Genomic DNA, 14699 nt, shown 5'->3' on the forward strand with positions numbered 1-14699 from the left:
TGTGATTTACTGAAAATTGAATTTATTTACTTGTATAGTTGTATTCTTAATACTTGTATACAATGTGACTATGTGTGTATGTTAAATTCTGAAAATTATTTTGATGGAAGCACTAAATGATGATCTCTGTTGTCTTTCTTGTTTATGGATTGAGGCCCCTTAAATACTTAAAGGTTAAATGTTTTTGTGGAAGCTGAATGCCTGAATACATGCTATGTGTTGTCCATATGATGAGCATTCAGTGATTCAGAGACCTTTGTTGTCCACTTGTCCATACGAATGCCTGATGGAATTGTGTTGCACTGCAAATTGCTTAGTGTTACACTGTTAAATACTTAAATGTTAATATGTGAGTTGTGACTTGTGACTGTCTGAGATTCTGTAAACTGTTTCCCATCTCTTACTATGTGTACTGATAATGCTCCATTTTTAGATGGATAATATCAGTATGCCTAGTTCTGGCTGTGAACAACCTACAAATCCTACAGCTCAAGGAGCAGTAGTGGTAAAAGCTCAAACTGTTGACAAAAAACTCAACAGAATGTGCTGCGTACTGCTGGTGTTCCTGAGAAGAAAAGGAAACAGGTTGAACTCAGATCACCAGTTTAGGATCATTTTCAACAGATTAAAGATTGTAATGATGTCACTGTACAAGGAAAGTGTATATATTGTGCAAAGGTATATCATTGTGAATCAAAAAAACATGGTACTTCATCCTTAAGGAATCACATGTTTAGCTGTATGAAAAATCCTCACTCTAAAGAGACTAGGCAGTCCCTTCTAACATTTCAAGCTGTTGCTAGCACTGATGCATCTGAACCACCTGTATGTGGGAGAGTTAGGGACATGGGTATTTAATCAGGAAATCATTAGGAAAGCCTTGGTAGAAATGATTATAATTGATGAACTTCCCTTTATATTTGTTGAGGGGCAAGGGTTTAAGAGGTTCATTGCAGTGGCTTGTCCTATGTTTAAAATTCCATCTAGGTAGACAATCAGTAGAGACATTCATGTCATATATGAAGAAGAGAAACTTAAGTTAAAGTGCTTGTTTAGGGGACACACTCAAAGAGTCAGTGTTACAACTGACTCTTGGACATCTATACAAAGAATTAACTACATGGTAGTCACTGCACATTATATAGATGAAGAGTGGAAGCTTCACAAGAAAATTATCTCTTTTGTCCCTGTTACTTCACACAAGGGTGAGTACATTGCAAAAGCACTTGAAACTTGTTTGCTAGAGTGGGGGCTTAGGAATGTATTTACTGTGACAGTAGATAATGCTTCATCAAATGATACTGCTATTGGTTTTTTTTAAAAGGAAAGTGTTGTCTTGGGGATCATCTAATGTGAAGTGTAAGTATCTTCACATGAGATGCATTGCCCATATTCTGAACTTGGTTGTGCAAGATGGGCTGAAAGAATGTGATAGTGCTGTGAAGAAGGTTAGGGAGGTTGTTAGGTATGTCAGAAATTCACCTGCTAGGTTGAAGAAATTTAGGGATTTGTCAGCCTTAATTGGGATTGAGCAAAAATCCTCTTTGTGTCTTGATGTGCCAACAAGGTGGAATTCCACCTATATGATGTTACAGTCTGCTCTATTATACCAGAAAGTGTTTGAGGCTTATGAAGAGAGTGATAATTCTTTTAAATCAGATTTGGGTTCTTGTATTCCTGACTTTCTGGATTGGGAGTCTGTGAAAAGCTTGGTCAAATTGTTGAAATGCTTCTATGAGATGACTATCAGGATTTCAGGCTCTTTATATGTGACATCTAACACCTTTTTCTCTGAAATATCTGATCTGTATTGTATCTTGAATGGAATGGTGGAAACTGATGGTGCTGTCAAACGAATGGGGACTAACATGAAAGCAAAATTTGAAAAATATTGGGGTGATATAAACAAAATGAATTGTATGATTTTCTTTGAAAACATTTTAGACCCCAGGGACAAGTTAGAATATATGCCAACTCAATTAAATCACATGTATGGTGTCATAAAAGGAAAGGATTTCCTTGAGAAATTGTTGGCTGCTTTGAATGAATTGTTTGATGATTATGCTGTTAGTTATAGTCCTGTTGTTGTCCCAACTTCTGGTTCTGGTTCTGTAACTTCTGTTAGTCTTTCTATTGAGGTTGTTCAGTATGCACCTGTCCTAGTTGGGAGGCCACAGCATCTGTTGAAGTCTCAAATTAAGAAACAAAGAATGGAAAGTGGTGGGAGGAAAAAACTGAGTTGGAATATTATTTGAGTGAGGCAGTAGTTGAAGAGGAAAATTCATTTGATATACTGAGGTGGTGGAAGGTTAACTCTGGTAGATTTCCTATCCTTTCTAAGCTTGCTAGGGATGTCTTAGCTATACCAATCTCAACTGTTGCCTCAGAGTCTGCCTTCAGTACATCTGGGAGGGTTTTAGATCCTTTTAGGAGTTCTTTAACTCCTAAAATTGTGGAAGCCTTGGTTTGTACCCAAGATTGGCTTAGGCTGCCAAATACCCCTATATCAGTTGAGGAAAATCTAGAAGAATTAGAAAGATTTGAGAAAGGTAAATGATTCTCTATATTCTATACTTTATTAATTCATTGTTTCAATATAAGTTTTTTCAATTAACTAAATTCTCACATTCTTCTAATTATTTGATTTATTGCAGGTTTAACTGTTGATGGTGGAAGTAAATCTGGTGGGAAGACTGTTGGTTCTACACTTCCAACAATTCTTGTAATTGTCTTCTCTACTCTCTCTATATTTTATATGATATTAGTTATTCTTAATATCTTATATTAAGCTGAGTAACCGACTGTGATAGTCTGATGTTGAGGCAATGAGGCTTGGTAACTTCAAACTTCTAAGTTGCTGCCCTTGATGAGTTTTTGGCCCCTAATCGCAAGACTGCGCTGAAATCTTGTTAAGTGGTGAACTGGTAACTGTTAATGTTCTGTTTACACTTTAGACTGTAGAGGCTTGGTAGCTTACAACTTACTTGCTTGTAAGTTAGTAAAGTTGCTGTCTTTTGCAGTTTAACCAGTTTTGCATTACTGTTATCTTTGAGTTTTGGCATATTTAATTTCTCTAATTATATTATGGAAATGATGAAGCTTCCACCTATGATCTGAAATAAGGATTAAGTTGGTATGTTGCTCAATGATCATGGTGACATTTGTAGCAATTTGCCCTTAATCTAGACATTGATATGGAAAAAAAGCTTACTGAGCCAAATTTATAATCTCATCAATATCTCATTCTCATATTATCATTTCTTATGTAATTATTATTGTTGTTTATTACTTTACTAATTTGCACTAAGTTTAAACAGGAAGAAGATTAGAACTCAGGTTTTAAAGTAGGATCAAGATGGCTTTTTGATGACATTGATCAGGAATTCAGGATGGCTATTTGATGATATTTTGATATCTGATCAGGAATTCAGGATGGCTTTTTGATGAATTGATTTGGATCTGTAATTTTGAAAGCTGTAAAGTGTAAATCATTAAATTTGTTTTGTCGCCTAGCAATGTCGTTTTGGCCTTTTGATTAATTTGCCACTAGTTTTACTGTTTTAGAATTTAGTGCTTTACTAATTACTAGTTCAAGATTTAGTTTTTAATTATGTTTACTTCAAATTTTCATAGTTTTCTGAAACTTATTTTGATGTTGCTAAACCCGATCATAACTCGGTTATCCGACAAAACCGTCCGAAACCGAATTAACAAAAACCGAAAGGATTTATAATTTTTTTAGCCAAGATCGGTTTTAGTTTCTCCAATCCGAAAACCGTGCGGATTAAGTATTCTCCCATTCGAACCGAACCGATCCGTCCGTTGTACAGCCCTAATTGGGGGACCCGGATATTAGAATGATAATGGACCTCCTCCAACTTAATTGATGTTGTTGGCATTGTCGCAAAAGGGATGTCAAGATAGTCAAGCCTCTAGCATAGTTAAAAAAAAAAAAAAAAAAAAAAAAAAAATCTTACATCTATTACATGTAAAAGTAAAAGATACAGCCTAATTTACCTAAATTACTAATTAATCGATTTATTAATTAAAATGACTAATTAACATACAACTTTTAAACCTTGTAATTACCATATTTATCAAGTCTGGCTCTTAATGACTTCAATTATATTCCTCCTGACTAGTTAATATAAGCCGGAAATTTCTTGCTATGGCGCTGGAAGCTATCTGATATTTTACTCTATAGATAAATTAATTAAAGCGAGTCTTCCTAAAATCACAGACCACATCAGAATATATATATATATATATATATATATATATATATATATATATATATATATATATCAGATCAAGAATCTTCAATTTCTACGTGTCTATCCTAACTAAAATCAATCATGACCGTCCACGCCCACAATTATTCTAAATTCCCCCAAAATATCATCACTATATAAACACGTACCCTCCCACCTGAAACTCATCATTCCGATCAAGAACCCAAAGCAAACCACATATATAGCATTACGTACAAACATTACCCAATAATCTGATTCCATGGGCTCAAACCGCAGGGAAAGAGGAGGATTTATGAAGGCAAAGCTGAGGTCTCTGTACAGAACCTCCAGCAGCGCCACCGTCAATCAAGGTAGCTACACGGCGGTGCTGAACCGTAATACTTCTTCAACCCCATCTGTTGGGAAGTTGATTGTGAATGAGGAGCAAGTTACTCATCCTCAACTTTCCAACCACATGGCCCCATCTGTTTCTCTCTATCTTCCCTCACCGGAGATCGCTGCTACTGCCGGTGTCAGCTCTTACAGCGCCACCACCCTCTACAGCGGTGCCGTCGATGATGCCGCCGTTGATCTCAAAGCTGAAGATTACATCTCTTCCGTTCGTAAGAGGTTTAGTCTTGCATATTAATTATAATAATTATATTAATAATATATATTATATATATACACATTATTGAAGACGACTAGCTGCCACTTCTAAACATCCTGCCGGCCCCGTTATTTTTGAGGGGATGGAAATTCGACCACATATGTACTATAAGTGTTTGATATATAGAAGAACAATCAATTAGTTAAGGGTATGAAAGATCTTGTAATCTTATAACTATATTTATTATATTCTATAAAAGTACACAAGTTTAGTTTAATCTCAATCTCATTAAAAATAAATTTAAAATGATGAGATAATGTAAGATATATTAAAATAACTTATATGTATATACTTGAAAGAAATACAAAAAAATATAAAAGGAAGAACAGATGAACAATTAAATAAGAAATTCTCTAATTGAATGAAGATTTAAGATTTTACCGCTATGTTTGGCAAATCTAGCTTAAAAGAGAGTTGAAAGCTGAAAATGAAGAGTTGTTAAGTTAGTTCATTATGTTAAAAGTATTTGGTAAAATTAGTTTTATGGTAAGCTAATAAAGGTAAAAAGACTATAAAGGACATTTTCATAAAATTTAAACAGTTCTAAAGTTAAATAGGTTTATTTACGTATAAAAGTGAAACACATATCAAAGTCACACGTTGCCATAACATTGAAAGTAGAAATTCCTTAGTTCATTTTCTCCCTCTATATCATAATTGATCAACTTCAATGATGCACACCGCCATATGAGTACCATCAATACATCGAATACAATCCTAAATAATAATAATAATATAATAATAATAATAATAATAATAATAATAATAATAATAATAATATAGCACAAGAGAAAAGGACAAAAAAAGTTTTAATTGGGAAAAATAAAAGAAGTCATTTATCTAAAAAAATAAGGATAAAAATGAAAAAAAAAATTAAAAAATACTAACTTATTTTGAAAATATTACCAAACAAAACTTATAATTTATTAGTAATTTAAAATAAACTATACGTTCTTAAATAAGTTCTGCCAAACAGAGCCTACAAGATAAACCAACATACTATATATTTATAATAGTAACGTTTCTAGCTAACTTTGTTAAATAACTAATCACTAAACCATTCCTCCCACTAAAGTAGCTAACCACTAATCCCACTAAAGTCACTAACAACCACTTGGTTTAATAATATTATTATAAGCTCGCATGGACAGCTCAATTAGTCACAGATGCAAAATTTAGGAATAACAATAATATTATTATTATAACATATAGTGATCTTGGACTTTTTCAAATAAATTGTTACAACCTTTGTCTAAACACTTTAATTAGATATAAATGACATTGCAGTTTCAAATATTAGCAAGCCTACGGAACCTAATTCCAAAAGTCTTATCATCTAACATGGAGTGAATGACTAAGAACATTACTAGAATATATAGTAGAAAACGCTTCATTGATGAGTATAATAATTACTATATCTAGATAGTAAAGAGAGTGTCTTAATGGCAAACATGTCATTTATCAAGTCATTTTGATCATAAGAAAGAGCAGTAATATCAATAGATGGGTTTGGGTATGACGTAATGGATAAAAAAAAAAGGCAATGAAATGAATATATGCAAAGACTTTAACTTCCTCAACAATAATGTATCAAGTTGATACTAAGATTCTAGTCAAGGTCTTAATAAAATCATTATTCTTTCACTATCCTTTCTTAATGCCATACGACGAGATACGACAGTAGTATAGCCAAAACTTAGTCTGATTTACGTAATATATATTGGATAAACGGAATTGGATAAACTCATTTACGTAATATGCCATTATTTTTAATTCTCTCTACAGAATATATTTTTAATTCTCTCTACAGAATATGGGTTTAATTGGAGTATTGAAATTAGTATCAGAATCAACTATTTAATAATTGAAATAAATTTTAGTGAAACTAGAATACTTAGGCCTTATTTGGTTAATGGCGGATCGGTTAAAATTTTGACAGATCCATTATTTTGGCATTTTAACCTCAATTAAAACACTAAAAACTATGTTTGGTTAGTCAGCAGTTTGCTCCAAACCGCTGAAATCTCAAACGCTTCTAAGAGCAGCGTCTGGGGTTAGCATTTTAGGGAAGAATTTTACTTCTCCAAAACACCCTCCATTTAAAATTTAAAAAATAAATAAAAATTAAAGTTGATACTCTGTCGTAAGAAGTCTCAGGCTTCAATTCTCTTTCCCATCCGCTGTGGGATGGGCAATAGAATTTTAGGGGCGTTGAGCTCCCTTTTATAAGGGAGCTCAACGTCATTTTTTCCATTAACATTCGATGTGGGATATGTATCTCACATCATTTTTGTTTCTTTTTTCTTATTATTATTATCATTATTATTATTATTATTATTATTAATATTATTACTACTAGTAATTCACCCGCGCGATGCACGGGGAAAAAATTATGTTATTATAAATATAAATAAAAAAATAGAAAAATAAAAATATTTTAAATTGTTTAATATAATAATATTTTTGAGCTTCTATTGGTCAAGTATTTATTATTTTTATAGAATACAAAATTATAATTAAAATTTTGTATGGTTAATATAATCTCTAATTATGTACATATTCAAATTATTCAAATAAACTTATAGAGAGAATTTTCATAATTACATTGATTTATTCTTAATTGTATTTCATCTATATTATAAGTTTCTCAATATGAATAATAACTAAGATAATTACATTTAGAAAGTAAATTTAAAATTTTGTATGAGTAAATTTAAATTCTAATTGAACACATTTTTTTATATGATTATATAATATATTATTTATGCACATGGCATTCCATAAACTCAAATGTCATTTTATAAGTCCAAGACCACTTTTTGTGGAGATAATTCAAATGTATTTTTTTTTCTTTTAAAAGTCCTAAGTTTAGACATCCAGAAAAACATTAAAGACCCATACGATATATACATTTATATATATTTAAATTTTCATTTATGGCTTAAATGATTTTTTTTTTTTAATTCTGAAGTCTAATAATTGACCCACAGTCCGCAACATTTGTTTTCTTCATCCCTTCTCGCTTTTGAATTTCTTTGAAGCATTTGAGATGGAGAAAAATTATATGTAGAAGCTTGCATTAATTGCACTGTTTCAGATATTGAATAGGCTTTCATCGAAAATTTAATTAATATTGTAATCCCAAGAACCACCATAAATAATAAAAGCATATCAAATAGACTTTTATTGTAAAGTCAGAGATTTAACTAATATTGCATCCTTTCATATTTTATATTAATCGGGAATCGGAATCCTTAAACCTAATATCATAACATTTAATAACTCCATTAATTCAATAAATGTAATCCTTTGTTATGGGCGAGAAAAAAAAATAGCTATTTTATTTTTCAAATGTTGTGCTTCTTTTTATTTTATTTTTTAATTTTTTAATTTTTAATTTTTTTTTTATTTTTTATAGTAAAAGATGTTGTGGCTATTTTATATTTATAGCTAGTAATAATAATAATGTTGTTAATTAATTGTAACATTAATTATTTCCCTATCATATAGCTTTATTATATGTAAGAGTATTATTATTATTATTATTATTATTATTATTATTATTATTATTATTATTATTATTATTATTATTATTATTATTATAGTCAAGATTATTATTATTATACCCTTTTGGTCATTTTACATGTTAACCGCTAATCTAAACAGTTAATTTTACTAAACATTTTTTTACAAACCGTTGATACAATCTGCTAGTCAAACCCACTAATATAATCCGCTATTTTCTAATCGTTAATACAATCTGCTAATGCTAATCACTATTCGCTGATTGCCAAACAAGGCCTTATTTAAAAATCATATATGTGTGTATGTGTGACACTTGAAAAATGGTGGAAGTTTTATTTATTTATTTTTTTACGTTCTTATTTTCCATTTCAAGAAACAAAATTGGAATTTTATATAGTAATGATTTCTTTTATTCCTCTTTCATGATTTGGATAACATTCTAGGGCACAAAACGTAGTTCAACAAGTAAGATAATTAGAATTGAATTCGATAGTAAAGTTTAAAACTCGTGAATTAAACACCAATTATCATACCATGGTTTATATTGCCAAGGACGGAGCCAAAGGAGGGGCCGGGGGCAGGCCCCCTCACCCCACCCCACCCCTATATAATTTTTGTATGCATATTGTATATATAGTATAGGATTTAGTATTAATTTTAAAAAAAAAAAACTATTAATGTTAACAAGAAATGAGTTAGATGAGTTGGCTAACATATGTTTGGGAATAGTAATGGTTAAGGGTACACACACACACACATTATTAATAATGAGATGTGTAATTTATAATGTGTTTTCTATTCAAAATATTTTATCAAATTAATTATGTTTCATATTTTGCTATGAATATTTATATAAAGTTTCGATGTGTTTTATTTTTTGCTCATATCCAACAATATTTACAACTATATTTTTTAGGTAATTTTTTTTTAAAAAAAAATTATCTCTTTTGTTTTAATTTTTCGCCTTTACTGATGAAAATATTTTCTGAATCCGTCCCTACTTCTTCGCCCCCTCAACCGAATTTCTGGCTCCGTCCATGTATATTGCAGTGTGAACCCTGATACAAAAATTCTATATCTTCAGTTAACACATTCTGTACTAACAGTTAACCGTTTCTGTACATGTAAACAGATAACTTGATAATTGCTGACACATAATATGATAACTACATGCACAAAAACTATCAGCTACAGGTACAAAATGTGTCAACTAAAGATACAAAATCTGACTTGATAATTGCTGACACATAATATGATAGTTACATGTACAAAAACTATCAACTGCTGTTTTTTTGGACCAGGGTCTACAATGCAAGATAGACCCTGGTCCATGGTATAATTTCCCACTAAACGCACTTTAGTTTGTGTATACTTTTTTTGAGAAGATATATATATATATATATATATATATATATATATATATATATATATATATATATATATTTATGGTAAGTATGTTACCGGAAATATAATATTATAAGAATAACGATTGTTGTATTGCAAGTGTTTCAGTATAGCCATGTGTCTTCCTAGCTGAGGAGAGGTCCTATTTATATCAAGTCCTAACGGTAATGACATGATAAGACATAATGAGGAGCCATTATTTCTCTCTTCAATAGCACATTAAATGACCCTTGGTAACGTTCCACACAATAGTATTCTGCCCGTTGGGTTTCCATGTGGTGACGGGTCAGGTACCCGTTGACAACCCAGGTCGTGTGCTGGCACCATTACTCTGTCACCAGCCCCCCTACTCCCGAGTCTGGGATGTTCTTGAGCTGGCTTGGGAGTAAAATTGAATTACTTTGATACTACATGGAATTCTAGACAATCTAAAATATATGATTTTGTTTCCTAAATCATATATGATTGTAGTTTCCCAATCCTTCTCTGCTTCTAAAATATATGATGGCATTCTCCAAATCCTTTTTGCTTCTAAAATATTTACTTTACTTTTTTATCACGTACATCCATCCAATATAAACCTCAGCATTCAGAACAGTTTAGACACCTCTCAACCAGCTCTTACCACCAGTTCTATAAGTTTTTGCACTCTATTTTTATTATTACTTTTCTTTTCTTCTTTTTTTTTTTTCATTTTTTTATTTTTTTTACGCTTGGTCGAGTCAGGCTTTGGCCTGGGCCGGTTGAGGTGCATGCCTCGGCCGGCTGTGGCCAAGGTGTGCGCCTCGGCCGACTGTGGCCGAGGCGTGCGCCTCGGCCGATCGTAGCCAAGGCGCGCGCCACCTCGGCCAATTGCGGCCGAGACGGGCTTCGGCCTATTGTTTTTTTTTTTTTAATAACATGTATATTCGTATTTTTGTCTATGTTTTGGCAGGACAATCCTGTCCTCGAGTATTGCGGGCCAACTTGTAGACCAGGTTAGTGTCTCTCTTGATGGAAATCGTATATTCCATTGATGATGATGAATTTCCCTCTGTTGATGAGGAGTACCTTCAATGTGACTCTAGCTCTCCCATGTATGGGGATTTTCCCTCAGTTCCTTATGATGCTGATCCATCCGATTCATCAACGCCTAAAACTTGTCTGAAGAAAAAGAAAATGTGCAGGGCCTCGTACTCCCCTCTTGATAACTCTCTTGTCCTGTCCACGCGACCTCAACTGGAATCTCAAGATTAGGTGGACTTCAAAGGTCTCATTGGTCCCATTTCCTAGCCCTCCCTCCTGAGCTCGAGGCTAGTATTGCCAATCCCCCTCACGATAAGTATTTTGGGGTCCAACTTTTATCTTTGCAACTTGGGCTTCGATTTCCCCTTCATCGTTTCCTTGTAGAATTCCTGAATTATTACGAGATAGCTCCTGGCCAACTTGTCCCTAATGGCCACCAAGCCATTGCTGGATTTCTTTCAGTGTATCAGGAGAGAAAAATAGAACTCAATGTTGAAATAATCGCTAGGCGCCTGGGGACCGCCTAGGGCGCCTATAGTGTAACACCCCGTGTTACGACCCCTAAAACCAATTAATCATTTAACCAATTATCCAAAGAAAGAATTAAGTTATAATAATTGATTAGGGAAAAGGCCCACCATGGTCCGTGGGCCCTCACCCCTAAAACCCAACCCCTAACCCTAAAAGGAATAGAATTAGCAAGCCTATAATATTAGTTCCTAATTACGACTCCTAAATATATAAATAGGGGACTTAAGAGGCACCTAGAACCCCCCACCACAATAATCCCTCACCACACAAGAAGTTCCAAGAATTCCCCTAGGAGAAATCAAGAAAGAAGAAATTCTTCAAGAAAGACCCTTCATACCCAAGGAATAAATTAAGGCTAAAAGGTAACCCATGTCTCAACAAAACCTATTTTCATAGCTATGATTCTCCTCTTAGGATTTCCCCATATTATTGTGTATTGATGATTTGTGATATTATTATTGATGATTGGTGGGATGATTCCATGGGTGATGTTGATGATGAGAGGTTCTTGATAATTATGGTGTTCTTGATGATTATATGACGTTCTTGATGATTATATGGTGTTCTTGATGTTCTTAATGATTATATGATGTTCTTGATATTTATATGATATTCCTACCGAATCTTGATTTTAGAAGATGAATTGTGTTCTTGTTGATTTAAAAATAATTAGAACCCTAGGTTATATCGTGGAATTCGTATGGTATTATTCTTGGTATATTGGGTGGGAATTCACATGATTGGGTGTTGATTATGTTTAGAAAAGCATGATAGGTTATGTGTCGTATGTTTCTTGATTTTGATCCGTTAATTGTCTACGTGTGTTATCAATTGCGTTTGAAAGTGTCTAAGCATGGTTTCGGGTTCCACAAAGGTTCCCGGGGCGTTTTTGGTGAAAAAGAGTCAGTGGGGGGGGGGGGGTAGGTGGGGGTAGGGGACCCGCCACCTACCCACGGCCAAAAGAGGTCTCGCCGGCAGCGGGCAGTTGCCCGCCGGGCACCCGCTGCCCAGAACAGTGCCGCCGGCAGTAGCCGGCGGATGACCCCTCACCCACCGGCTACCCGCTGGTTTGTACCCCACCTTGGGATTTTGGCTTCCCCGTTTGAGGTTCCCCCGACCCCCTTGGTGTCCCAACGGACTCCGTCTATCGTGCCTATGTCTAGTTTGGTATTTCGGGTACCATTCGTAGGTTGTATGAGTCATATATATTGCATGCTAGTTGAATTGGTATCCCGTTGACCTAGGTAAACGAAGTATGAACCCCTTAGGATTATTCTTAGTATGTGAAGGATCACACATAGGTTTTGTTATACGTTTTCTCCCCCTTCCCAATGTGTTAATGTGGGTTGCATGTGCTTGCTATGTGTTATGTGTGCATGATACCCCAATCCGGTTGCGATCGGATTGGTTATTCCTGAGCTGCGGTTCAGAAGCTGGCTGCGGTCAGATTTACACTCTTGGGCTGCGGTCCACCGTTTGGTTGCGATCAAACGTTTCTACATGAACTGCGGTTCATATTTCCTGGTTGCGGTCATATGACATACTCTTGGGCTGCGGTCCACTGTTTGGTTGCGATCAAACTATGATGAGCTGCGGTTCATCGGTCGGTTGCGATCGACCCCTCCGTGTTGCGATACAGGGCAGGGTGTTGCGGGGCCGTGTCAGAGCTATTGCGCTGACCCTCATGTATGGGCATGCGATTGGTCCTGTGGCGCCAACAAAGTGTGCTATGTGATGAAATATGGATGAGTTGTTGTTATGAGTGTCTTGGGGATGTGACTATGGGATCTATACTGAGAATCGTATATGTTGGGTTATGATTATTAATTGTGCTTATCTTTACCTGTCTTGCCTGTTGTAAACTGTACATGCTTGGTATAACTGTTGTCTGTGCTTAGCTCTATCTGTCGAGTCTATCCTTGTTTTAAAAGCTAGAGTCTCGTAGGATATATCTTCATGCTTCAAAATGGTTTTCGTATATCTATATATATATATGTCTATATGTATTGTATTTCAACGCGTTGGAGTGGGTTACCAGCATCTCTCGCTGAACAGATATATTTGGCTTTCAGGCACAGACGAGTAGATCACTGGAGCGCGCTAGAAGCTTGGGGCGTAGCTTAGATAGTTTTCCCTTTCGGCCTGCGTGCCATGATTTAGTATTGATACTGATTGAGGTTTTAGAATTTAGCCTGTGCACCTAAGTTCTCTAGCTCGGGTGTGGCATAGCACCCCGTACTCTTTGTATCGTATTTTGGGATTTAATGAGATTCTATCTTTATTATATAAGTTTTAAAAGTCTTGAAAATCTGGGGTGTTACATATAGCGCCTAGGCAGGCGCCTAGAACGCCTAGGCGGGCGCCTAGAATGCCTTGGCGGGCGCCTAGAACGCCTAGCCGGGCGCCTAGAACGCCTAGCCGGGCGCCTAGAGCCTAGGCGCGATTTTTGCAACACTGATAGAACCCATGTTGAGTCTTTTCCAAGCTATGTTCGTAGTCGGTAGACATCTAGAGAAGCCAAGGGATTCGTTATCATTTCTAGTAGGCCGCACCAGAAAGTTTTTGAAGACCGCTCTTCTTACAATAAGGACTGGAAGCCCAAGTTCTTTTTTGTTTCGGTTGTTGGTTCTCCGCCCCTCCAGGTTAAGTGGGGATCGCAGCTACGTTGCCCCCCCCCCCCCCCACATGGATAGGAGTCTGTCTGTTAGCCGTGCTGTAAATGAGCTGTTGAGGGATGGTTCCTTAAAGATTGTTGATTACACCACTGAGTGGAAGCTTGCAAGTTTGGGTTTTGTGAGGGGTCAACTGGCTGCTCTTGCACCTACGGGTACTCTTCTGTTGCCTCCCGGCTATACGTGTTGATAACTAACTCTAACTTTTTTCCCTTTGCTGCAGGTGGCATGACTTCGAGAACCGATCGGTACATGTCGCGGTCCCAACAGCACCCAGCCTAGAAGAGTAAGACTGAGAATAGTACGGCTGACAATTCTCGTGGGAAGGGGAGCCAGGCCGTGGCTGTCGAGGAGGTGAGGATGCCGCCCCCACCGACTGCAACTCCTGCCCCGTCGGAGGCCGTTAGTCCTACCCCACCCAAGGCCGTCGCCCCGTCTCCCCAGCCCCCCGAGCTGGGAGAAGCTTCTACGGGCCAGAGTTCACGTGTCCGGACCAATTTGATCCAGCTGGGGGCGGATGTGCTTCCAGGAGAGTCCATAATAAATAGTAGTTTGAGTGCGGTTGAGTATGCCTCTTGCATTGCGCCTCCTGCTGATGTTGATTACCTTGCTGCCATGGATGTGAATTTACTGCAAGAGCGGTATCTTCGACACATTTTT

General features: G+C 35.7%; 1 protein-coding gene and 1 long non-coding RNA gene across 2 annotated transcripts; both read left to right on the top strand.

Moving 5' to 3' along the window:
• The first annotated feature begins 1120 nt into the window (after positions 1-1120).
• On the top strand, positions 1121-2137 carry LOC109179646 (zinc finger BED domain-containing protein RICESLEEPER 2-like). Its single transcript, XM_019329141.1, has 3 exons — positions 1121-1310; positions 1414-2066; positions 2126-2137. The coding sequence occupies exons 1-3, from the start codon at positions 1121-1123 to the stop codon at positions 2135-2137; spliced, it is 855 nt and encodes a 284-aa protein (XP_019184686.1).
• A 27-nt stretch (positions 2138-2164) lies between these two features.
• LOC109179578 lies at positions 2165-14105 on the top strand. Its single transcript, XR_002053936.1, has 3 exons — positions 2165-2549; positions 3565-3570; positions 14092-14105. It is a non-coding gene; the product is annotated as an uncharacterized LOC109179578 (long non-coding RNA).
• Positions 14106-14699: the final 594 nt, after the last annotated feature.

The sequence above is a fragment of the Ipomoea nil genome, unplaced genomic scaffold (genome assembly GCF_001879475.1).
Source record: "Ipomoea nil cultivar Tokyo-kokei standard unplaced genomic scaffold, Asagao_1.1 scaffold0179, whole genome shotgun sequence".
Taxonomy (NCBI): domain Eukaryota; kingdom Viridiplantae; phylum Streptophyta; class Magnoliopsida; order Solanales; family Convolvulaceae; genus Ipomoea; species Ipomoea nil.

Excerpts from the sequence above, each read along its gene's own strand:
- LOC109179646 (XM_019329141.1), top strand. The coding sequence starts at position 1,121 with ATGGTAGTCACTGCACATTATATAGATGAAGAGTGGAAGCTTCACAAG. Across the intron at positions 1,311-1,413 it reads ATCAAATGATACTGCTATTG|ATGGGCTGAAAGAATGTGAT; the intron begins GTTTTTTTTAAA and ends TGGTTGTGCAAG.